Below are 27,932 nucleotides of genomic sequence, written 5' to 3'. Positions count from 1 at the left end.
ATCGAAACACTATACTTTCTTTTAATAAAAGTTGCGTATTTCTGTTACCTTTCGAACGGTGTATTTTATTTACAATTTCGTTTGCCCGTTTACAATTTACGGGTCAAAAATGAAACCCGTCTCACAACTAGAGACTCTCCCCTATCTATTATTATTTATTATTATACTTACTTTTTAAAAATATTATTATGGAAAATTATTAAAACAATAAAAGGAAAATTCTTTATGAAAAAATTATTAAACAAATAAAATTTCTAAACAAAAAAGAGTAAATAATAAAAAATTATGAAATGTATAATTTTTTTAGAAATAAACTATAGTTGATAAATAATAAAAAAAAAATTATCCATTAAAATTTATTTTTTCTGAATCTGTCAATATTATTCCCAGTGTATTAATTTTCAAATTGTCTATAAAAAAAGTTAATCTTGGTATTTGAAATAATTTTGTTTAAAAAAATTTGTATAACTAATATAATTTAAAAAATTATACATTTCATAATTTTTTATTATTTACTTTTTTTTGTTTAGTAATTTTATTTGTTTAATAATTTTTTCATAAAAAACTTCCCTTTATTGTTTTAATAATTTTCCATAATAATATTTTTAAAAAGTAAGTATAATAATAAATAATAATAGATATAATAACAATAATAAATAAATAAACAAATAATAAATATAATAGTAAACAATAAGAGTAATTGACATTTAATATTTTTGTTCCTCACGTTCATTCCTACTGTACCACGCAAACGGAGCAACCTGTTATGGTCGGCCATGTCCAACTTCTCATATAGAGCTATCAGTTTGATATGTTTCGTAAAACGCGGATTGATATTTACGCCCATAGAAACATCTAATCGTCATAAGAAAACTTGTTTTATATTCTCTATTAAATATTATTTTTCCCTAAATCGCCCTTTTTTTCATTTTCTGTCTGAATTTTTAAAAATTAATTATCAAAGTAAAAAATTACACCAAAAGAGGGGAAGTTTTCGACTTTGATAATTAATTTTGAAAAATTCAGACAGAAAATGAAAAAAAGGGCGATTTAAGGAAAAATAATATTTAATAGAGAATATAATTCAAACTTACTTATGACGATTAGATGTTTCTAGGAGCGTAAATATGAATCCGCGTTTTACAAAACAAAGCAACAGCTCGATGTAGGCCTTTGCCGACCATAACAGGTTGCACCATTTTCGTGTTGAAAGTATTTACGCTATGGTAATGTAGGGACGTAGATGATCAACAAAAATAATAAGTCATTACTTTTATTATTTAATATTATATAAATAATTATATTTATTTGTTTATTTATCTATTATTATTTATTATTATTCTTACTTTTTAGAAATATTATAATGGAAAAGTATAAAACAAAGTAATGTAAATTTTTTATGAAAATATTATTAAACATAATTTTTGTCATAAAATTGGATCTTTTTTATGAAAAAATTCCTTTTTCTGAAACACGGAGGTACTCAGAATTTATTTCCAATTATGAAAACCATTTTTGTCTTGAGAAAACGACGTTGATGTTTGCAATTTTTTTCTAACAATTTTTGAAGTAGATTATTAAATTTTCGTCTTTTTTCAATACATTGCAGCTTTTTTTTTGTATTAAAAAGGGCATTTTTTGACATTTATTTTTCTAAATAATTTCATATCATAATTTTTATTGATGAAAAATAGAAATACAGAAAAATTAAGATTAAATTTTGATCAGAAACTAAATAAGTAAAAAAATAATTTTCCATATAGAAAAATTGAATAACAATGTTATTTTTAGAATTTTCAGTTAAAAAACAAAGATTTTTTTCAAAACAATACTTCTATAGGTAATTATGAAAATCATCGATTTCATTTGGAATTCTTTTCATAGATTTAAAAACATATTTTCTACCAAATTACGCGTGTGTTTCGAAATCCACCAATTTTTAAGAAAAATGATAATTGAAAAAGGGTCAAAATATTTTCTGTCCGCTTTTATTTTATGACCGTTGAATTCCTTATAAAAAATTACTTTAAAACTAATTTTGTGGAATATTTAAATTAGATTTTTCATATACTTAGAAATATCAATAATAAAAATAACAATAAAAAATTTTTAAAATTATACATTTCATAATTTTTTATTATTTACTTTTTTTTTGTTTAGAAATTTTATTTGTTTAATAATTTTTTCATAAAAAATTTTCCTTTATTGTTTTAATACTTTTCCATAATAATATTTTAAAAAAGTAAGTAAAATAATAAATAATAATAGATATAATGACAATAATAAATAAATAAACAAATAATAAATGTAATAGTAAACAATGAGAGTATAATTGACATTTAATATTTTTGTTCCTCACGTTCATTTCTACTGTACTACGCAAACGGTGCAACCTGATATAGTCGGCCATGGCTAACCTCCTATATTGAGCTGTCAGTTTGCTATGTTTTGGAAAACGCGGATTGATATTCACGCCCATAGAAACATCTAATCGTCATAAGAAAACTTGTTGAATATTCTCTATTAAATATTATTTTTCCCTAAATCGCCCTTTTTTCATTTTCAATCTGGATTTTTTTTAATTAATTATCAAAGTCAAAAAATTTCACCAAGAGAGGTGAAACGAGGGGAAAAGAGTGGAAGGTGAGGAAAAATCGCTCGCTACGCCTATGCGTACTTTTAAATATTTCCCACCGTGCAGCGTCCTTAATGAATAATTCATTTAATTATAATGCTTCACGTCATATGAAACTAAAAACAAAAAAGTATTAATGTAAATTATCAAACAGTTTTAGTAATTTCAATTTAGAGAGTAGAATTTTTAGCTGGAATGCTAGAAACATAGTAAATTTACATAAAAAAATAACATGATTTTTTTATTCATTACTGGATTTAAATTTGTTAAAATGTCACTTTTACAAAAATGTTATTACTATGTACCTTTTTGAAAATTATATCAGTTTTTATATATTTTCGTATTTAAAAATTCTCAAAATACTTTTTAGACACGATGTTGAAGTCTACAACGTTGATCAACAAAAAAAATGTTTAATGCATTCAAATATTATTTTTGATTTAAAATTTAATTTTATAATTATCATCAGAACATAAACATCATTCATTTATTTATTAATATTGTTGTAGCAATGTTGCTGCTTTATCTTTAGTTACTTTACTTAGTGAACTATTGTTTTCGTTGATAAGCGTTGTGGACTTCTACATGGTTTTCAGACACAGTGTATAAACCTTGGCCACCTTACCCACATCGTAAACCACGCCCCATAAAGCAATTTAGACACAGGGCGTATTTTTAAAATGGAGTATACGCATTCATAATAAAAATGTCATGTAATTGTACGAAATTTGTAATTTTCATTCAGTTGACATTATAAAAATTTGTTGCATTATTTTAAATTATTGCTGAAACGTATATTTTAGTATATTATACTTTCCATTACAATTTTTACTAATTTTTTTATACTTGTATTAAATTTAAAGTGCATTCTGCAAATTTTTACTCAATTTTTTAAATGATAATTAATGTCAAGGTCATAAACAGTAGTCACAAACAAGAATGCTGCGTAAGTTTTTTTTTATTTTTTATATTGATTAAATTTTTTCAGTACTACAATTGAATAGTTGCAAAAGGATTTCAAGTTTCAACATTATTCTCATATTATTTGCTTAATTAATAAGCATCACTTCAAGGTTATTCTTATTATTAGGATTGTCCCTTGGATGTTTTCCTTTTTGAATTCTTCTGCTTCCTTCTTGGTTTTTGTTCCTTCTTAAGTTCTCCAGCTCTCATTTCACATAAAATATTTTTCACTTCCACAAATTTGTTTCTGTAGGTATAATAGCATTTTCTTACATGTAATTTTATAGTTCTGTCACTGTAAGAAATCATGATGGTTTTACAAATATTGAACCAGACACAACCTTCTCTTCTGTAAGATTCTTTTAGAAGTCTGTTAATAAGAGACTCAGTATTTTCGTTGGGATTAGTGATGCAATATCGAAACAAAAATATCGATATCGATTAAATCGATATTGCTTATAGTGAATATCGATATGACCAATATATCGTACCAACAATATCGATTATTCGATTAATCGATGTAATTTCAAAACTTTCTACAAAACTATTATTTATAAAGGTTTAGTTAAAATTAAAAGTAATTAAATATGTGATACATAAAATTAAAGCAATATTTATGGTACAATAATTATTGTGAAATTTTTTATTTTAATCTTAAGAGAGAAATATTAAATTACAAAAATAGAATTACAAAATTTATTTATAACTCATCATATTCGCTTGCCGATCATCCTTCCGGGTCATATAACTTCAACTGAAAAAATTTGTTTTATTATCAGATTAAGGCAAATTTTTTATGTTTTCATGTCTATTATTTTTAATACTTACTCAAAATATGTACTGTCAATTGCAAGTGACTGCACTAGATCCGAAGCCACCTTTTTTCGAGATTTGCGAATTTTATTAGAACCATTAAACGCTTTAATTATTCTAGAACAGAAAACAATTTACATTATCTTAAGGTTCTTAATGTAAGATTTTCAATATGTTACAAAAATGAAATGTGTGTTTTTACTTTCTGTCCAAATATCTGTAGTTAGTGTTACGCACGTTACGTTTTTCAGAAGTATCTTATACTTTTGAGATACTGTGTCGTATTTTGAATCCAAGTGATTAATAAACGTTTGTCTAGAAGGTACTTTATAATTCGGAACTGCATATTTCATCATTTTTATAAATCCCTCTCTTTCTACCATTGAAAACGGTTCACTATCTTTACAGATCATAAATAAGATTTTATCTGTTAGATTTTTGTGTTTAGTGCCTCCTTCTTGAAATGATGAAATATTTTTAAATGAATATTTAATATTTTCCCTGCCTGATTGTTCGCTTGGCTCAGTAGTCGTCAAAGATTCGCTTGCACTAGAACTAACAGATTCATTGTTTTGAGCACTAGTTGATTTGTTAGTCGACGATGAATTTTCCTTATTTTCGTGTTTCCGTTTGAGGTTGGATTTTTTTTCATCAATTTCTATCATAAGAGCGTTATAGATCTCAACATGATTCGCCTTTAAATGGTTAAACATATTTGTAGTGTTTCCAGAACATTTCACTAGCGAATGAGGACCTGAGCAATATTTACATTGCATGAGGTTTTTCTTATCTGTAGGTAAAAAGTGCTTTCGCACAGGACTTGGACCACCGCTCATTTTATAAATGCATAGAATTTAGTGATCTGTAAATTAATTATTTAATTATTAATTATTTAAACTTGTAGCAATATATTTACTGAATTATTAACACTATAAATATAATCTTTCGAATGGAAATTTTTTTACATTGTATAGCTAACGAATTAATAACGCGAAATAAGAAATTATAACAATCACTAATAACACAACGTTTAATACAAATAATTTATAATAAATCTCTATAAAAATGAGGTTGAAATATAAAAATGATACGATTTTATTGTATTTTGTGGATCAAATGTATATATATTCACTTGGAGGTTATGTCACGTAAAATGTCAAAAAAAAGTTTTTTTCAAGTTTCACAATGCTTTTGGAATTTTCAGTTAAGATAAAATAAGGTAAATAGAACGAATTTTATTCTCTAATAATAATATTTTTTTGTATACTCGAGTTTATAAAAATTATCATTCGTGTTGTTTCTTGCGCTCAAAGTCAAAATTTTTAGTCGTACGTACCTTTTTAATTGTTCTTATCCTTCTATTTGCGTAGTGATCATTCAAAATATTATCAAATTAGTTCGATTTAATTAACTACACGACATCAATGCGTTAATTTTAAACGTTCAGTTGTTTGTAACTTGTAACTTGACTAAAACTTGACATACAAATACACAGAATACATGCATAGAATATAAATACAAATTACGGTCAGAAGCAGTGCTTCGATATACATTAACGTTAAGTTCACAATCTGCCACACAAAGCTTAAGGGTAGAATCACATGGCGGTGTAAACGTGTGTCGACAAACGATATGTAGTTCAATGTGCAAAACCTCAACGCAAAAAAACTTAGTCTTTGTCCATACTGAAAATATCGATATCGACAGACCAATATCGATATTTGAATCGATATATCGTTTGTAAGATATCGATATAAAATATCGAAATATTAATACCAAAATATCGATATTTCCGATATTTTGATATCGATATTGCATCACTAGTCCATACTGAAAATATCGATATCGACAGACCAATATCGATATTTGAATCGATATATCGTTTGTAAGATATCGATATAAAATATCGAAATATTAATACCAAAATATCGATATTTCCGATATTTCAATATCGATATTGCATCACTAAAAATTACAAGAAAAAAAAATAATAATAAAAAAAAAATTAAAAAAGAAAAAAGAAAATGAAATAAATTGTCCTTTAGTTGAAAGCCCCACTACCACGACAAGGTCTATTAAATATAATAAGAATTTCTATTTTCGTATTTATTGAAAACAAAATTTTTAATAAATACGAAAATAAAAATTGTTATTACATTTAATAGTGGACAATTATTAGTGGGGTTTTTCTTTTTTCTTCTTTTTTTTTTTATTTTTTATATTTTTTTTTCTTTTTATTTTTTTAAATTTTTTTTTACATTTTTTAAAATTTTTTTTATAATAATATAATGAATTAATATCCTATTAATGAAATAATAATATAAAATATATTATATAATAGGACTTTTTTTTCCCCCAAGGTGCTTAGAGACGCACCCAATTGTAATTGTCACAATTGTCGTGACGTCCTCTAATGCGGTCTGGAAACTGAGAATGGGTTAAACCCACTTTATAATTACAATTTGTACATCGCCATTTAAAACGATGAACATGTTGAAATCGCTTGTAGGGGATGACGGTTACAACTTTCACCTTTAAACCCGTACCCTCCAATTTCGCATTTAAAGTTTCCAAATACTCCATGTAGATTTTTCCATGTACAATGTAATTATCAACATTCGTTGCATAATGCTTATACACTTGTACATGGAGCATCTCATAGAGTAATGTTTCTTTAATGGAATTTACATTCCATTGGCCATGAACATTCAAATGAAGTTGAAGGCTAATGGTAATTCTCCGTTTGGAAATGTCCGTCATCCCACAACTCGCGCGCAAATTAGAATACGCGATCGTGAATCCGAGTACTTTCAAAGTTGAATCAAAATAAAGCCGATCAAACTCAAAATACAACTTGCCAACGTCAGGTTTATCCAAAGGATATTTGGATCTTTGGCGAACTTTATTTAAAATTGGGTTCACCAATGGAGGTGGTGACCCGCTCGAACGTAAAGTTCGCCTTGATGACATTTTAATTTTTTTTTCCTTTTTCATTTCTTGTGAAAATTTTTTTTTCTAAATTACAATAAATATTGTAAAAAGAATGAATTTAAAAAAAAAATTGTCACAAACAATAAAAACGAAAAAAAAATTGAAAATGATAATTACAAAAAAATATTAATTAATAATAATTGCAATAACGCTGAGATTGACAGTTTATGTATGTAAGTGTGTGTGTGTGTGTTTGTGTGTAAGTGTTAATTAAAGTTGCACTCAAAAAATAATTTTAAAAATGCAATGTGTTATAATGTGCTGTGATGTGTTGTAGTACAATGGTAAGAATGAAATGTTTCAAAACTGTGGTGTGTTGCTAATGCCGCCGTGTGATGCCAGTGAAATGGTTATAATGTGTTCTAACGTGCTGTGATGTGTTGTAGTACGATGGTACGAATGAAATGTTTTAAAAGTGTGGTGTGTTGCTAATACCGCAGTGTGATGCCAGTGAAATGGTTATAATATGTTCTAATATGCTGTGACGTGTGTAGTACAATGGTAAGAATGAAATGTTTTAAAAGTGTGGTGTGTTGCTAATACCGCCGTGTAATGCCAGTGAAATGGTGCGATTACAATGGTCTCTCGTTTTCTATTTTGTTAACCGTGACATATGTGGTGGTGGTGGTGATAATATAATTATATGATTATAATAAAATTATACGATGATGGTGATGATGATAAAGTTTTTAATTCAAAAAATTTTTAACAAAATTGAAAAATTAAAATTAAGATATTTTCAATAATTATAAATGGATTTTGACGTTATTATATTTAAACGATAGGTAATTGTCCACTCAATAAAGTTTTCACGGGTCAATTCCATACAAAAATGACATCTTCATCATAAAAATTAGCCTTAAAGTTTTTAATTTGAAAATTAAATTTAAAAATTGAAATATTTTCAATAATTATAAATGGATTTTGACGTTATTATATTTAAACGATAGCTAATTGTCCACTCAATAAAGTTTTCACGGGTCAATTCCATACAAAAATGACATCTTCATCATTAAAATTGGCCTTAAAGTTTTTAATTCAAAAATTAAATTTAAAAATTGAAATATTTGCAATAATTATAAATGGATTTTGACGTTATTATATTTAAACGATAGGTAATTGTCCACTCAATAAAGTTTTCACGGGTCAATTCCATACAAAAATGACATCTTCATCATAAAAATTAGCCTTAAAGTTTTTAATTTGAAAATTAAATTTAAAAAATTGGACAAGTGCGAGTTGTACTCGCACTGCAATGGCGGGTTCCGCACACAAATATTAAAACAATACTTGCAACATTGATCGGTAATTGGTAGAATTAAAATAAACAATTATAAAAATATATTAAAATAAAAAAAAATATATTATTAAAATCATTTGATAAAAAAATAACTAAAAAAATTAAAGTATTGTATATATCTAATATTGTAAACAATAATAAGCAGAGGAACAAAATTTTCAAAATTTATTATAGTTCCTCTGCTTATTATTGTTTAAAATATTAGATATACAATACTTTAATTTTTTTTAGTTATTTTTTTTTATCAAATGATTTTAATATATTTTTATAATTGTTTATTTTAATTCTACCAATTACCGATCAATGTTGCAAGTATTGTTTTAATATTTGTGTGCGGAACCCGCCATTGCAGTGCGAGTACAACTCGCACTTGTCCAATTTTTTATTATTTTTAGTTAAGAAATTAAAGTCAGAAAACAATCTCTCATTTATTCTCTTTAAATTTCACTCTCTTCCTTAAAATATTTAATGCCACGTGTTTAAACTAAAAAAAATTAAAACAAATTTTTTTTTTTGAAAAAAAAAATTTAAAAAAAATTTTTTTTGATTTTTTTTTAAAAAGTTTCTTAAATAAATTTTTTGTCGTCAGACTGTAATAATACACTAGGATACCAATTTTCAGCTCATTAGGTAAAATAATGTAAAAGTTAGGAAAAAAAATTTTTTTTTAAAAAATTTTTTAGTTTTTCCTTGACAACGCTATGGCCATCATTACATATCAAGTTCTCTATATTTTTCCTGTAATATTCGAGTAAAAATACACCAGCATGCAAAATTTCAGCTCTCCATGTCGAATAGATTAGAAGTTAAGGGGGGGGGAATGGTCACTTTTTATGCATTTTTGGCCAAAAATCTTGTTATTTCCTTGACAACGCTATGCCCATCACGTCCAATCACATTCGCTATATTTTTCCTGTAATCTACGAGTGAAAATACATATCTGGACGAAATTTGAGCTCTTTAGGTCAAATAGTTTAGCCGCTAGGGGGGGGGACACGATTTGGCTACGGACAACAGAGTCTCACCAATAGGGTTCCGCCGATACACCGTAGGTGTACGGAACCCTAAAAATTGAAATATTTGCAATAATTATAAATATAATAATATAATTAAATAAATAAATAATATTATTATAATTAAATAATAATATTATAATATTATTTATAAAAATAATATATTTAATATAATTTAATAATAATTAAATTAATTATTAATTATATAATTAATATATAATTATTATATAATAATAATATATATTAATATAAATAATAATATTATTATAATCATAATAACTATTAATAACAAATAATAATTATTATAATATATATTATATAATAATATTAATATATTAATAATTTATTTAATTTAAAATAAATTAATAAATAATAATTATTATTAATTTATTTATTATTATTAATAATAAATAGATTTATTTAATTTTTATTTAATTTATTTATTTATTAATAATTTTTATAATATTAATATATAATATATTATATATTAAATATTTATTATTATACAGTATTAATAATAATTTAATATATATATTATATTATATTAATAAGTATAATAACTATTACTTACGTTATTATAATAATAATTTAATAAATAATAATAATTATATTATAAATATTATAAAATAATATATATAATATAATTATTATATAATTATATTATATTTAATACAATAATAAATATTTTAATTAATATTTAATTATAATAATTATAATTTATAATTATTATAATTATTATATTAATTATTTATATAATATTAAATTTTTGATTAATTTTTAATTATATTTTATCGGGAAATAAAATTTAAAAAAATAACTGCCTGTTTCCCCCTTAAGAAATCTGGGGGTTTAGGTTTGGTCAATCTAACTTCATAGTTTCAATTGGTGCAGAGCCATCTATATTTATGTATTTCGTTGAACAAGGCAGTCTCAATGGCTTGTACGACAGTCACTTTCAAGCGCATCTTCTTTTTTTTAATTTTAAATTAATGTCATACAAATATTGCATGAAATGATCCCCATGTTGATGGTAATTGTCCACATTTGATGGATGTGTGGCATATACCAAAATGTGGATCATTTCATGCAATAAAGTTTCCTTGATCCTCCTCACATTCCATTTTTTCTTCTCTTCTATATAGTGGTGCTTGAGGCTTATTGACACTCTGTGGGTTCTCGTGTCCGTAACACCGCTCCATTTTCTGAGATCGGTGTACGCAAACGTGAAACCCACAGGTCTCAATTTGGAATCAAACAACATCACATCAAACTTGCAAAACAACTTGAATAAATCAGGTCTACCAGCTTCAGGATATGTCTTCTGATCCCTAGGTTTATTCAAGATTGGATTTTTTAATGGCTCTGGTGGCCCACTAGAACGTGTTTGACGTTGTTCACTCATGATGACCAACTCACAACAATCAGAGAAGAAAATTGTTATCCAGTGAGGTAAGAGACAAGACAAAAGGCTCAAGAAGAAAATGCAAAAGAAGAAATTCTCTTGTTAAAAAAAGCGATAGCACCAGTTTATAAATGAGCTATTACTGTAGCCACTAAGAATATACGTAGAGTGTGACACTTTACGTTTTTAGTAATCCCGAGGAAAATTGAGGTTAGGCATCGTCTGCTGTCAACAACACGTAAAACATGCGCAGTGATATCTCTTTATATTTGCTAGTTATCAAATATTTATGTTAGGTTGGTAACAGTGCTATAGTAGCATGGAAGGTGGGAGGAACTATGCGAGAATCTTCTACCTCCCCTCTTTTCTCGCACTAGTGCGTCTAAAACGGCACTTTAGTCGAGTTTTTGACGTAAGGTGTTATAGAAAATATAGTTCAATTATTATATTTTCCAAATCATTTAACTAAATTAAATGTCGTTAATTATTTATATTTATAAAAGTAAATTAAAAACAAATTGTCAACATATGTTTTCTTTTGACGCGCGAGTATTATTGTGTGACATTTATGAATGAAACACCAATTATTGTGCGAGTCTTATTGCTGAAAATCAAGTGCCACATAACGAGCTGGTTATCAAAAAAGATTTTATCTTTAGTATGCGTTGCGCAGTTAAACTATTTAAAAATCGCAATAATACTAACATGCATTACAAATTTTGCTACTAACATAGTTTTAAGTATTATTAATTGAAAATGAATGAAAGATGGGTAAATTAATATATTCTTCAAATAATAAAATGTACTTTTTTCATTATTAACACTGAAGCATGTATACTATAGTGAATATTGGAAATATTAACAGTTATTATTATGCATTTATGAATGACATTCTTTATAATTTTATAAAATTCTGTGATAATATATTTCAAATTTAACCCCCTGACTGCCGATGGCAAAGATCTTTGCCATTTCGGACTTTTCTCTCACTGCCGGAAAACTGACAATTTTTGCCATGATAAAAATTGATGTAAAAAAATCAAAAATGGCTGAAAATTAAAAATAAAATGATTTCTTAAAAGTCAACGCTATGCAAAATGCGACACACGTTTCTGTTTTTAAATTCAATAAATTATAAAAATGTTATAAATTTTTAAAAACAACACTTTTAGCAAATTTTTCAAAATCTTTGCCATGGACAATACAATGCATTTATATTTTAAAAATGTCTAAAATCGCCTGAAATCTATTACTCGGGGGTTTTCGGGGTCGCTGATTAAGAATATGATGTCAGTTTTTCAAAATTCAAAATGGCGGACAACTTTTTTTAAAAATTGATCCAATTTACATGAAATTTGTTACTTGGGGGTTGTCGGGGTCTCTGATTACGAATAAGATGATGGTTTTTCAAAATTCAAAATGGCGGATCCAATATGTCGGATGACCTTTTTAAAAATTGATCCAATTTACCTGAAATTTGATACTCGGGGGTTGTCGAGGTCGCTGATTACGAATATGATGATGATTTTTCAAAATCCAAAATGGCGGATCCAATATGGCGGATGACTTTTTTAAAAATTGATCCAATTTACATGAAATTTGTTACTCGGGGGTTGTCGGGGTCTCTGATTACGAATATAATGATGGTTTTTATAAATTCAAAATGTCGAATCCAATATGGCGGATGACCTTTTTAAAAATTGATCCAATTTACCTGAAATTTGATACTCGGGGGTTTTCGAGGTCGCTAATTACGAATAGGGACCATCCATAAACCACGTAGCTCCTATTTTTGAACTTTTCGACCCCTCCCCTCCCCCACGTAGCTTAACGTAGCATATTACCGAACCCCCTCCCCCCCTACCTAATTGAACGTAGCTTTTTTCTTTTTTTGGATATTAAAATCTCTTTTCTAAAAATAGTCAATAAAATCGTTTTGAAACATAGTAAACAATATTAAATGTTTTTAAATCACAGTTTATTATTTTTTTTTGACAAGTAAGAGTTTGATACAAAACTAATTCTTAATTTTAATCAATATATATATATATATATATATATATATATATATATATCTTTATAAATAAGATCAGACTTTTGTCTGTACATTGCATAGAATTTGAAAATTCATGTTTAGTTTTTCTATTCGAGTAGTAAGAATTCCAAAAATGACAATAAAAAAAATTATGTATGTATGTATGTATGTATGTATGTCTGTGTGTATGTATGTATGTATGTCTGTCCGCGATATTTTGTCCGGGATAAACACAAAGACTACTTGACCGATTAAAATGAAACTTTACAGTCTCTTAGGTATTGGTCTAACTTAAAGAACCCCGCACCAAATACATGGGAAAAAAGATCCCAGTGAAATTTTGTTATACTTCGCAATTTTGTAGTTTATGACCTTCTGATTAAGAAATGTAAATGCCAAAACTCAAAATAATGGACAGTTTTTTTGTTATATAACATTAAAGACATAAAAGGTACTGTACAAACTACAGCTTAAAAAGGGTAAAGCGCGCAACATAGAAAATAATAAACAGAATGAAATAAATATTATGCAGCTCTCCAAAGCAAAGAACATTTATTTAAAAGCGTTTAAAGTTCATGTATGGTAAATATTACTGCAACCAACAACCATAAAACAACCATTGTTGATAAAAAGTCACACGCTTTTATTTTAGAAGAGTAGAAAGATTTTTTGATATTCCTACAACAATTATACTCCTAGATTGTGTAGTCGAAAGTGTTAAAAAAATATTATAGTAGCTACCAACAACCATACAACAACCATTGTTCATTAAAAGTTACACACAATCATTTAAACTAACTTTTAAAGACTCTTATTTTTTTCAAATATTGTACGCCTATAATGTGCAGTCGAATGTGTTAAAACAATATTATAGTTGCTACAAACAACCATACAACAACCATTGTTGAATTAATGTCATGCAGAATTGACTAAAGTACATAAAAAAGTCTACCTAATTTTTTGTTAACACTGACAGGCCTAGATTCTGTAACCGTATGTGTTAAAAAATATTATAGTTGCTACCATACAACAACCATTCTTGATTCAAAGCCGCACACGATCATTATCTTTTTATGTGTTGAGAAAAAGTGCATTTTAGAAAAAGGAGGAGTTTAATATTTTTTTATTGGCTGAAAGTCTTAATTTTTTTTAAAAGGTTGAGACTTAAATGTTATATTTTTAAAAATTGAATATTCTCGCCATTTTTAAATTGAAAAACGAAAAAGAAATCAGCATTTTAGAAAAAGGAGGAGTTTAATATTTTCTTATTAGCTAAAAGTCTTTATTTTTTTATAGGTTGAGACTAAATGTTACATTTTTAAAAATTAAATATTCTCGCTATTTTTAAATTAAAAAACGAAAAAGAAATCAGCATTTTAGAAAAAGGAGGAGTTTAATATTTTCTTATTAGCTAAAAGTCTTTATTTATTTATAGGTTGAGACTAAATGTTACATTTTTAAAAATGAAATACTCTTGTTATTTTTAAATTGAAAAACGAATAAGAAATCAGCATTTTAATAAAAGGAGGAATTTAATAGTTTTTATTGGCCAAAAGTCTTTATTTTTTTAGGGGTTGAGACTTAAATGTTATATTTTTAAAAATTAAATATTCTCGCCATTTTTTAATTGAAAAACGAAAAAGAAATCAGCATTTTAGAAAAAGGAGGAGTTTAATATTTTCTTATTAGCTAAAAGTCTTTATTTTTTTATAGGTTGAGACTAAATGTTACATTTTTAAAAATTAAATATTCTCGCTATTTTTAAATTAAAAAACGAAAAAGAAATCAGCATTTTAGAAAAAGGAGGAGTTTAATATTTTCTTATTAGCTAAAAGTCTTTATTTTTTTATAGGTTGAGACTAAATGTTACATTTTTAAAAATGAAATACTCTTGTTATTTTTAAATTGAAAAACGAATAAGAAATCAGCATTTTAATAAAAGGAGGAATTTAATAGTTTTTATTGGCCAAAAGTCTTTATTTTTTTAGGGGTTGAGACTTAAATGTTATATTTTTAAAAATTAAATATTCTCGCCATTTTTTAATTGAAAAACGAAAAAGAAATCAGCATTTTAGAAAAAGGAGGAGTTTAATATTTTTGTATTAGCTAAAAGTCTTTTTTTTTTTAGAGGTTGAGACTAAATGTTATATTTTTAAAAATTAAATATTCTCGCCATTTTTTAATTGAAAAACGAATCAGAAATCAGCATTTTAGAAAAAGGAGGAGTTTAATAGTTTTTAATTGGGTAAAAGTATTTATTTTTTTTAGAGGTTTAGACTAAATGTTATATTTTTAAAAATTAAATATTCTCGCCATTTTTTAATTGAAAAACGAATCAGAAATCAGCATTTTAGAAAAAGGAGGAGTTTAATAGTTTTTAATTGGGTAAAAGTATTTATTTTTTTTAGAGGTTTAGACTAAATGTTGCATCTTTAAAAATTAAAAATTTTCGCCATTTTTTAATTGAAAAACGAATCAGAAATCAGCATTTTAGAAAAAGGAGGAGTTTAATAGTTTTTAATTGGGTAAAAGTCTTTATTTTTTTAGAGGTTTAGACTGAATGTTGCATCTTTAAAAATTAAATATTCTCGCCATTTTTTAATTGAAAAACGAATAAGAAATCAGCATTTTAGAAAAAGGAGGAGTTTAATATTTTCTTATTAGCTAAAAGTCTTTATTTTTTTATAGGTTGAGACTAAATGTTACATTTTTAAAAATGAAATACTCTTGTTATTTTTAAATTGAAAAACGAATATGAAATCAGCATTTTAAAAAAAGGAGGAGTTTAATTGTTTTTATTGGCCAAAAGTCTTAATTTTTTTTAGAGGTTGAGACTTAAATGTTATATTTTTAAAAATTGAATATTCTCGCCATTTTTAAATTGAAAAACGAAAAAGAAATCAGCATTTTAGAAAAAGGAGGAGTTTAATATTTTTTTATTAGCTAAAAGTCCTTATTTTTTTAGGGGTTGAGACTAAATGTTATATTTTTAAAAATTAAATATTCTCGACATTTTTTAATTGAAAAACGAATAAGAAATCAGCATTTTAGAAAAAGGAGGAGTTTAATAGTTTTTAATTGGGTAAAAGTCTTTATTTTTTTAGAGGTTTAGACTAAATGTTGCATCTTTAAAAATTAAATATTCTCGCCATTTTTAAATTGAAAAACGAATAAGAAATCAGCATTTTAGGAAAAGGAGGAGTTTAATATTTTTTTATTGGCTAAAAGTCTTCATAATCTGGGAGTATAATTGTCTGAAATAAAATAAAAAAATGTAAAAAAACATACCAAAAAAATTGGCACAAAACTAATACCTTCTCATAGGATAAGAAAGTAATCAAAATAAAAAAAGAAATAATTAAAAAAATAAGGGAGACTTTTTAGGAACTTTAAATGATTGTATGTGACTTTGAATTAACAGTGGTTGCTGAATGGTTGTTAATAGTAACTGTATTTTTTTATCACATTCGGCTAAACAATCTAAGGCTATCTGTGTTAAAAGAAAATAAGAAAGGCTTTTTATGTATACTTAAAATGATTGTGAGTGACTTTCATTCAACAATGGTTGATGTATGGTTGTTGATAGCAACTATAATATTCTTTTAACACATCGGATTACACAATCTGGGCGAATAATAGTTAGAAAAAAATAAGGGATTATTTTAAGGTACTTTCAATAAATGTGTGCGACTTTGATTCAACCATAATCGTTTTATGGTTGTTGGTAGCAACTTTAATATTGTTTTAACACATCCCGCCACACAATCTGGGCATATAATTGTTGGAGAAAAATGTCGGAGGCTTCTAAGTTACTTTAGTCAATTCTGCATGACATTAATTCAACAATGGTTGTTGTATGGTTGTTTGTAGCAACTATAATATTGTTTTAACACATTAGACTGCACAATATAGGCGTATAATATTTGAAAAAAATAAGAGTCTTTAAAAGTTAGTTTAAATGATTGTGTGTAACTTTTAATGAACAATGGTTGTTGTATGGTTGTTGGTAGCTACTATAATATTTTTTTAACACTTTCGACTACACAATCTAGGAGTATAATTGTTGTAGGAATATCAAAAAATCTTTCTACTCTTCTAAAATAAAAGCGTGTGACTTTTTATCAACAATGGTTGTTTTATGGTTGTTGGTTGCAGTAATATTTACCATAAATGAACTTTAAACCCTTTTAAATCAATGTTCTTTGCTTTGGAGAGCTGCATAATATTTATTTCATTCTGTTTATCATTTTCTATGTTGCGCGCTTTACCCTTTTTAAGCTGTAGTTTGTACAGTACCTTTTATATCTTTAATGTTATATAACAAAAAAATTGTCCATTATTTTGAGTTTTGGCATTTACATTTCTTAATCAGAAGGTCATAAACTACAAAATTGCGAAGTATAACAAAATTTCACCGGGATCTTTTTTCCCATGTATTTGGTGCGGGGTTCTTTCTAGCCATATCCGATTGAAAAATATTAAGCTGAACGAAAGTCATAGCTTTTTTCAAAAATTGAAAAAATACAAATTTTTTAAATTTTTGTCAAATTGATGTGACACTTTTTGTAGCTACTTTTTAATATAATACAACTAATTTTCACTATAAAAATGAAGTATAAATAAATAATCCAAATTTTTAAGCCAAAATCATATTTTTGATTTTCGACCAAATTTTTAATGAGTTTTTTTCAATATTGTTTAATTTTTTATGAAGTTGGTATTGATATTGGTTAATGTTTTAAAATTTTAAATTACATTCATTACATTTATTTTAATAACAAGTTTAGAGTCATGAATTTGATGTCTATTACAAATTGTCTAAAATCAATTAACGTGGGTTTGCAAATAATTTGTATATTGTTATTATAATGTTTTAAGTTTGGAAATTTCATAGCATGTATTTTCATATTTCATTTAACGTAGAAAATAAAATATACGTATATGTTTAATATAAAGGGTACAGTAAAAGCATCAATAAAACTAAAATTTAACTTCCGCGGGTACGGCACGAAGTTGGCAAACAGCTTCTTTCGTACGTGTTGCACATAGTACTTTGTGCAACACCTTTTGGTTTTGATAAAAAAAAATGTTTGGAAACGCTAGTTGACGCCAACATACGTACTGTTTAGCAGGGTTTGGAACGTATGTTACCGCACGTAATATTCGTGGTTTTTTACGCGTATATTACTGTAAAAAACAGGTATTCTACAAATAGAAAACAAATACCTATGTATATCACCAAAAAAACCCAAAAGTTTAAGAACTTTGCCTCACTAGTGCAGCAAAGAAAGCACTTTGACGCACTAGTGCAGCAAAATAAGCACTTTGCCACACTAGTGCAGCAAAGTACTGTTTTGCGCCTACTTTACAGGCATGCAAAGTATTACTTTCCTTACAGGTGTTGCACAAAATTAATTCTATGTTTCTAAAATTCTAAAAATTCTAATGAAAACACTTTCAATATTTCTTCAAATTATTATAATTTTATAATAACATTTTGGCACGTATTAAAAAAGAAATTACAAAATTATTAATTATTTTATTTTTGTTTTTAATGTTTATTAAAATAATTTTTGAAAATAATTATATATACAAAATATTTCGTTCATTTAAATATTTAGAGCTTGTGGATAATCTTTATAAATAAGATCAGACTTTTGTCTGTACATTGCATAGAATTTAAAATTTCATGTTTAGTTTTTCTATTCGAGTAGTAAGAATTCCAAAAATGACAATAAAAAAAATTATGTATGTATGTATGTATGTCTGTGTGTATGTATGTATGTATGTATGTCTGTACGCAATATTTTGTCCGGGATAAACACAAAGACTACTTGACCGATTAAAACGAAACTTTACAGTCTCTTTGGTCTTAGTCTAACTTAAATTTATAGCCATATCCGATTGAAAAATATTAAGCTGAACGAAAGTTATAGCTTTTTTCACAAAATTCAAAAAATCAAAAAAATGCAAATTTTTTAATTTTTTGGCAAATTTATGTGACACTTTCTGTAGCTACTTTTTAATATTAATACAACTAATTTTCACTATAAAAATGAAATATAAATAATATATCCGAATTTTTAAGCCAAAATCATATTTTTGATTTTCGACAAAATTTTTAATTAATTTTTTTTGTTGAATATTGTTTAATTTTTTATTAAGTTGGTAGTGATATCGATTAATGTTTTTAAATTTTTAATTACATTCATTACATTTATTTTATTAAAAAGTTTAGAGTCATGAATTTGATGCCGATTACAAATTTTCTAAAATCAATTAACGTGAGAGTTTGCAAACAATTTCTATATTGATATTTTCAGGTTTTAAGTTTGAAAATTTCATAGTATGTATTGTCATATTTAACGTAGAAAATTAAATATTCATGTTCAATATAAAGGGTATACAGTAAAAGTATCAATAATACTGAAATTTGACTTCAGCGGGTACTGGGACACAGAAAGTCCTTAAGATGCCATTAGGGCAAATTGGAATTTATGAATCAAAATTTTCTTTTTTTTGAATTCAAGAAATGTTTTAGAAATGACTTTGAAAATAAATAACAAATTCCTATTTATGAATTAAAATTGTTCTTCTTAAATTTTAGAAATGTTTGGGGTATGTTGTTGCTTTCCAAAATTCTATCCGGGCATTACGCAAAAACGGGTAAAATGTAAAATCCCATGTGGAAATTTTTAATAGGGATATGGAAAAATTATACCATACGGTTTTACATAGGAATCAATATGGTTTCCTTTGTAAAAGTGGATCCCATGTAGATTTCCCATGTGGGAATCAAAAACGTGTTATAATTTCTACTAATACATTTAACAGAGTGTCTATTAATCGCAAAGTTATCCCGAGAAATAGCCGGGAATTTAATTCGACTAGAAAAATCGGGAATTTTTTTATCTAATTAAAAAAAGTTTTATTATATTAATTCATTTTTAAAAAATTGCTTTTTGCTTTAATTTCTATTGATGTAATATTTTTATTTGTCAAAATTTAAGACTTACTTTCAGATTACAATATAGGTCTTATTTTCGATTTTAGCAGTCGTAACGTGGGGCCTACTTGCAATACAATTAGTTCGAATTAGACTCTACATAACTCCAAAAGCTGGTAGAAAATTAGTATTAATTATTAATGCATTAATTGAAATACTACGAATGCATAAAGTACTACAAATTGACAAATACTGTTCTGCAAATCTGAATTAGTTGAAAATAGTATTTGATAGGAAAAGTCATTTACTGATTCAAATGGTAATATTTTGCTAATGTAATAGTTAATGGTAACTAATTAAAATTAGTTTTTCCCAGTCAAATTAAATTCCCAATTGGTAGACACATGTTCAAATATATTAGTAGAAACTAAAACCCGTCGAAGACGGGTACGACAGCTAGTAAATTTATAAAGTATAAAAAGTTTTCTTGATAATTTTTTTTCTTATTTTATATCACGATAACAATAACTTGTTAAATTGTCTTTTAACTCGAAATTTTCTTATTTACCGACAGTGGTATTTTTACCGACAGAGAATTCTTTTACTCCCGCTGTAATAGAGGTTGGGTATAAAAATCAACCAAAGCACAAATGTTTGACTTTCTGCTGCGAAACCGCAGCGGGAAGTACGTACTTTCGACCGAGGTATGAAGAAAACTGTTTTGTTACTGTCATTTTTGATGGTATTTTTCATGTAGAAAATTTCATTTTAGCATGTTGATGATACGTAATTCATAAGTCAGTTCTTGCGTCATCTTTTGATTAAGAGTTCATGAAAAAATTCCATTAACAATTTTCAGAGATAAGATAATTTTTTATCTGAAAATACTGCTTTTCAGATGAGAACTTATAACTTTTCAGATCTGAAAATACATTTTTTCAGATGAAAAGTTATTACTTTTCAGATGAGAAGCTATAACTTTTCAGATCTGAAAATACTACTTTTCATATCAGAAATTATTATTTTTCAGATCTGAAAATACAGTTTTTCAGATGAGAAATTATAACTTTTCAGATCTGAAAATACAGTTTTTCAGATGAGAAATTATTATTTTTCAGATCTGAAAATACAGTTTTTCAGATGAGAAGCTATAACTTTTCAGATCTGAAAATACTACTTTTCATATCAGAAATTATTATTTTTCAGATCTGAAAATATAGTTTTTCAGATGAGAAATTATAACTTTTCAGATGAGAAGCTATAACTTTTCAGATCTGAAAATACTGCTTTTCAGATGAGAAGTTATTATTTTTCAGATCTGAAAATACAGTTTTTCAGATGAGAACTTATAACTTTTCAGATCTGAAAATACAGTTTTTCAGATGAGAAATTATAACTTTTCAGATCTAAAAATACAGTTTTTCAGATGAGAAGCTATAACTTTTCAGATCTGAAAATACTGCTTTTCAGATCAGAAGCTATAACTTTTCAGATCTGAAAATACAGTTTTTCAGATGAGAAATTATAACATTTCAGATCTGAAAATACTAGATTTCAGATGAGAAATTATAACTTTTCAGATCTGAAAATACAGTTTTTCAGATGAGAAATTATTATTTTTCAGATCTGAAAATACAGTTTTTCAGATGAGAAGCTATAACTTTTCAGATCTGAAAATACTACTTTTCATATCAGAAATTATTATTTTTCAGATCTGAAAATATAGTTTTTCAGATGAGAAATTATAACTTTTCAGATCTGAAAATACAGTTTTTCAGATGAGAAATTATAACTTTTCAGATCTAAAAATACAGTTTTTCAGATGAGAAGCTATAACTTTTCAGATCTGAAAATACTGCTTTTCAGATCAGAAGCTATAACTTTTCAGATCTGAAAATACAGTTTTTCAGATGAGAAATTATAACATTTCAGATCTGAAAATACTAGATTTCAGATGAGAAATTATAACTTTTCAGATCTGAAAATACAGTTTTTCAGATGAGAAATTATTATTTTTCAGATCTGAAAATACAGTTTTTCAGATGAGAAGCTATAACTTTTCAGATCTGAAAATACTACTTTTCATATCAGAAATTATTATTTTTCAGATCTGAAAATATAGTTTTTCAGATGAGAAATTATAACTTTTCAGATGAGAAGCTATAACTTTTCAGATCTGAAAATACTGCTTTTCAGATGTGAAGTTATTATTTTTCAGATCTGAAAATACAGTTTTTCAGATGAGAAATTATAACTTTTCAGATCTGAAAATACAGTTTTTCAGATGAGAAATTATAACATTTCAGATCTGAAAATACTAGATTTCAGATGAGAAATTATAACTTTTCAGATCTGAAAATACAGTTTTTCAGATGAGAAATTATTATTTTTCAGATCTGAAAATACAGTTTTTCAGATGAGAAGCTATAACTTTTCAGATCTGAAAATACTACTTTTCATATCAGAAATTATTATTTTTCAGATCTGAAAATATAGTTTTTCAGATGAGAAATTATAACTTTTCAGATGAGAAGCTATAACTTTTCAGATCTGAAAATACTACTTTTCATATCAGAAATTATTATTTTTCAGATCTGAAAATATAGTTTTTCAGATGAGAAATTATAACTTTTCAGATGAGAAGCTATAACTTTTCAGATCTGAAAATACTACTTTTCATATCAGAAATTATTATTTTTCAGATCTGAAAATATTATTTTTCAGATCTGAAAATACAGTTTTTCAGATGAGAAATTATAACTTTTCAGATCTGAAAATACAGTTTTTCAGATGAGAAATTATTATTTTTCAGATCTGAAAATACAGTTTTTCAGATGAGAAGCTATAACTTTTCAGATCTGAAAATACTACTTTTCATATCAGAAATTATTATTTTTCAGATCTGAAAATATAGTTTTTCAGATGAGAAATTATAACTTTTCAGATGAGAAGCTATAACTTTTCAGATCTGAAAATACTACTTTTCATATCAGAAATTATTATTTTTCAGATCTGAAAATATTATTTTTCAGATCTGAAAATACAGTTTTTCAGATGAGAAATTATTATTTTTCAGATCTGAAAATACAGTTTTTCAGATGAGAAGCTATAACTTTTCAGATCTGAAAATACTACTTTTCATATCAGAAATTATTATTTTTCAGATCTGAAAATATAGTTTTTCAGATGAGAAATTATAACTTTTCAGATGAGAAGCTATAACTTTTCAGATCTGAAAATACTACTTTTCATATCAGAAATTATTATTTTTCAGATCTGAAAATATTATTTTTCAGATCTGAAAATACAGTTTTTCAGATGAGAAATTATAACTTTTCAGATCTGAAAATACAGTTTTTCAGATGAGAAATTATTATTTTTCAGATCTGAAAATACAGTTTTTCAGATGAGAAGCTATAACTTTTCAGATCTGAAAATACTACTTTTCATATCAGAAATTATTATTTTTCAGATCTGAAAATATAGTTTTTCAGATGAGAAATTATAACTTTTCAGATCTAAAAATAGAGTTTTTCGGATGTGAAATTATAATTTTTCAGATCTGAAAATACAGTTTTTCAGATGTGAACATATAACTTTTGAGATCTGAAAATACTACTTTACAGATCTGAAAAGTTATAATTTCACATCTGAAAAATAGTATTTTCACATATGAAAAGTTATAATTTCACATCTGAAAAGTTATAATTTCACACCTTAAAAGTTATAATTTCTCATCTAAAAAATAGTATTTTCAGATTTGAAAAGTTATAATTTCTTATCTGAAAAGAAGTATTTTCAGATCTGAAAAGTTATAATTTCTCATCTGAAAAGTAGTATTTTTAGATCTAAAAAGTTATAATTTCACATCCGAAAAACTCTATTTTCAGATCTGAAAAGTTATAATTTTATTTCTCATCTGAAAAGCAGTATTTTCAGATCTGAAAAGTTATAATTTCACATCCGAAAAACTCTATTTTCAGATCTGAAAAGTTATAATTTCACATCTGAAAAGTAGTATTTTCAAATCGGATAAAGACAAGTTTCACATCTGGAAAACTGTATTTTCAGATCTGAAAATATATCTTTTTAGATCTGCAAATACAAATATTTTGACCCCCACCTATCCCCTAAGGTTTAACGTAATTTAAGTATGGTCCACAAAGCCAGACGTTTTTCTCCCTTAGCGGCGCCATAACATGAATTTTTCCCCACTTTTACTTGGGTCTTTCACTCAGCATTAGACTCGCGCGCAGAGAGAGGGAGGGAGAGAGAGATTGCAGGTTCAGTCTTGTTTTAGCTGCGCTCGTGAACGGTCGTGTGAACGCGTTTTCAATATTCTCTTGAAAAGAATAATATACAAAAGTATCGTATTTTAATTGTGTGTTTTTTTAAGCTTGAAGTTCCTTTATTTGTGAGTGTTAATTGTGGTTATGTGTATTGTGATTTCAGTGTTACCATAGCTTCTGTTTTTAGCAATTTTAAAACATTTTTTCTTTATGTGAACGATAGTGTCTTTAATTTTACGGGAGTGTTAGATCAGGAAGTGCCTCTTTTAAATTTGAAACGCATCTTAGAGAAACAAATTTCCGTCAACTGTTGTATTATTTACGTAAATAATTATTATATTTTTAAATTAAATTTAGTTTTATTTATGGTAGGTTGGGAAATGAAAAATCGACTAAAATTCCTTCAAACACGTTACTCGGGAATTTTTTTGGGTAAGTATTTCAACCCATGACACTTTTCTCAATTTTGAATAACATTTGTTTTCTTGCTATTTTCTGTCATTCTCTCTTATTCTCTCTCATGCTCTCTTATTTTGTATTATTTTCTCTTATTCTCACTCATTTTCGCTTATTCTCGTTTATTCTATCTTATTCTTTCTCATTGTCTCTCATTATCTCTCATTCTATATTATTTTCATTCATTAACATTTGCTATTTTTTATTATTTTCTCAAATTTAGGGGAAAAACAAACAATTTTTCTTTTAATCACTTTTCTGTACAACAAAAATCAAAAAAGTTATCACAGTTTTCTAGAAAACTACAAAAAATTGAGTTTTTTTTTGCTCAAAAATTTTTAAAACATGGTATTTTTCTTAATTTCCAATCAAATTTTTTTTTCTGCCTCTTTCCTTAAATTTTGTGCAAAAACAAACAACTTTGCCCTTTTAAACTTTTATGTACAACAAAAATCAAAAAAGTTATCACAGTTTTCTAGAAAAGTACAAATAATTGAGATTTCTTTGCTAAAAAATTTTCATAACATGATATTTTTCTCAATTTTCAATAACATTTGTTTTTCTGCTTTTTTCCTTAAATTTTGTGAAAAAACAAAAAAATTTGCCCTTGAACACTTTTCTGTACAACAAAAATAAAAAAGTTATAACAATTTTTCAGAAAAGTACAAAAAAATTGAGATTTTTTTGCTCAGAAATTTTCAAATCATGGTATTTTTCTTAATTTGTAATCAAATTTAATTTTCTGCCTTTTTCCTTACATTTCTGCAAAAACAAACAAGTTTGCGCTTAAACACTTTTTTGTACAACAAAAATCAAAAAAGTTATCACAGTTTTCCCGAAAAGTACAAAAAATTGTGATTTCATTGCTGTGAAAAATTAAAACCTTGGTATTTTTCTCAATTTTCAAAAAAAAATTGATTTTCTGCCTTTTTCCTTAAATTTTGTGCAAAAACAAACAACTATTCCTTTAGACACTTTTCTGTACAACAAAAATCAAAAAAGTTATTGCATTATCTAAAAGAAAGTCCAAAAAATTGAGATTTATTGATTTTGAAAAATTCCAAGTTTGGTATCTTTTTAAAATTACAATAAAACTTGTTTTCTGCTTTTTTCCTTAAATTTTGTGTAATAACAAACAACTTTTCCTTTAGACACTTTTTTGAACATCAAAAATCAAAAAAGTTATTACATTTTCTAAAAAAAAGTCCAAAAAATTGAGATTTATTGACTTTAAAAATTTAAAGGTTTGGTTATCTTTTTAAAATTACAATAAAATTTGCTTTTCTGCTTTTTCCCTAAATTTTGTTCAAAAGCAAACAGCTTTTCCTTTAGACACATTTTTGTACAACAAGAATTAAAAAAGTTATAACATTTTCTAAAAAAAAAGACCAAGAAATTGAGATTTATTGACTTTAAAAACTTTAAAATTTTTGTCATCTTTCTAAAATTACAATAAAATTTTCTTTTCTTTCTTTTTCCTTCAATTTGGAGCAAAATCAAACAACTCTTCCTTTAGACACTGTTCTGTACAACTAAATTCAAAAAAGTTATAAATCTTTTTCAAAAAAAGCACAAAAAATTGAGATTCATTGGCTAAGAAATTTTCAAACTTTGGTATTTTTGTCAATTTTTAATATCGTTTGTTTTTCATCCTTTTTCTTAAATTTGGAGCAAAAACAAAGAACTTTGCCTTTAAAAACTGCTCTATACAACAAAAATTAAAAGGTTAACACAGTTTTCTAGAAAAGTACAAAAAATTGAGATTTATTGGCTCAGAAAACTTCAAACTTTAGTATTTTTAAAAATTTTCAATAAAATTTGTTTTTCTCTCTTTTTCTTTCAATTTAGAGCAAAATCAAACAACTTTGCCTTAAGACACTGTTCTGGACAACAAAAAGCAAAAAAGTTATCACAGGTTTCCAGAAAAGTACAAAAAATTGAGATTTATTGGCTCAGAAAATTTTAAACTTTGGTATTTTTGTCAATTTGCAATAAAATTTATTTTTCACTTTCCTTAAAGGGGCCGTCCATAAACCACGTAGCCCCATTTTTTGGGAATTTTGACCCCCCCCCTCCCCCCATGTAGTACGCTATTACATGTATTAGCGCCATTTTTTCCTCTTGTCGTAGTCAATTGCTTGACCCCCCCCCCCTCCCCCTCAAGAGGGTACGTGGTTTATGGATGGCCCCAAATTTGGAGTAAAAACAAACAACTTTTCCTTTAATCACTTTTTGGTACAACAAAAATCAAAAAAGTAATTACATTTTCTAAAATAAAGTCCAAAACATTGAGATTTATGTACTTTGAAAACTTCAAAGTTTGGAATCTTTTTAAAATTACAATAAAACTTGCTTTTCTGCTTTTTTCCTTAAATTTTGTGCGAAAACAAAAAACTTTTCCTTAAGACACTTTTCTGTACAACAAAAATTAAAAAAGTTATAACATTTTCTAAAAAAAAGACCAAGAAATTGAGACTTATTGACTTTAAAAACTTCAAAATTTTTGTTATCTTTTTAAAATTACAATAAAATTTTCTTTTCTTTCTTTTTCCTTAAATTTGGAGCAAAATCAAACAACTCTGCCTTTAGACACTGTTCTGTACAACTAAATTCAAAAAAGGTATAAGTCTTTTTCAAAAAAAGCACAAAAAATTGAGATTCTTTGGCTAAGAAATTTTCAAACTTTGGTATTTTTGTCAATTTTTAATAACGTTTGTTTTTCATCCTTTTTCTTAAATTTGGAGCAAAAACAAACAACTTTGCCTTTAGAAACTGCTCTATACAACAAAAATAAAAAGGTTAACACAGTTTTCTAGAAAAGTACAAAAAATTGAGATTTATTGGCTCAGAAAACTTCAAACTTTAGTATTTTTGTCAATTTTCAATAAAATTTGTTTTTCTCTCTTTTTCTTTCAATTTAGAGCAAAATCAAACAACTTTGCTATCTCTATGTGAAGTTTCGATTTTTTCTTTTTCAAATTTTACTTTTAAAATTTAATTGTTTCTCATTCTCTCTATTATTCATTCTCATTCTCGCTTATTCTCTCTTATTCTCGTTTATTCTCTTTTATTCTTTCTCATTCTCTCTT

At 26.1% G+C, this 27,932-nt stretch overlaps 1 protein-coding gene across 2 annotated transcripts; it reads right to left on the bottom strand.

The window, feature by feature from the left end:
• Positions 1 to 4,242: 4,242 nt before the first annotated feature.
• Positions 4,243 to 6,463, bottom strand: LOC122503225 (zinc finger BED domain-containing protein 4-like). Of its 2 annotated transcripts, XM_043613693.1 has the most exons (4): positions 5,748 to 6,463; positions 4,614 to 5,273; positions 4,427 to 4,528; positions 4,321 to 4,352 (listed from the first exon to the last, which is right to left on the bottom strand). In XM_043613693.1, the coding sequence occupies exons 2-3, from the start codon at positions 5,245 to 5,247 to the stop codon at positions 4,524 to 4,526; spliced, it is 639 nt and encodes a 212-aa protein (XP_043469628.1). In that variant the 5' UTR covers positions 5,248 to 5,273; positions 5,748 to 6,463; the 3' UTR covers positions 4,321 to 4,352; positions 4,427 to 4,523. The 2 variants fall into 2 exon arrangements, with proteins under 2 accessions (XP_043469627.1, XP_043469628.1); XM_043613692.1 differs by having other exon boundaries at positions 4,243 to 5,273.
• Positions 6,464 to 27,932: the final 21,469 nt, after the last annotated feature.

Source organism: Leptopilina heterotoma, unplaced genomic scaffold, assembly GCF_015476425.1.
Source record: "Leptopilina heterotoma isolate Lh14 unplaced genomic scaffold, ASM1547642v1 Lhet_248, whole genome shotgun sequence".
In the NCBI taxonomy this organism is placed as follows: Eukaryota; Metazoa; Arthropoda; class Insecta; order Hymenoptera; family Figitidae; genus Leptopilina; species Leptopilina heterotoma.
The sequence above is the reverse complement of the archived record's forward strand: the minus strand, read 5'-3'. Positions and strand labels throughout refer to the sequence as shown.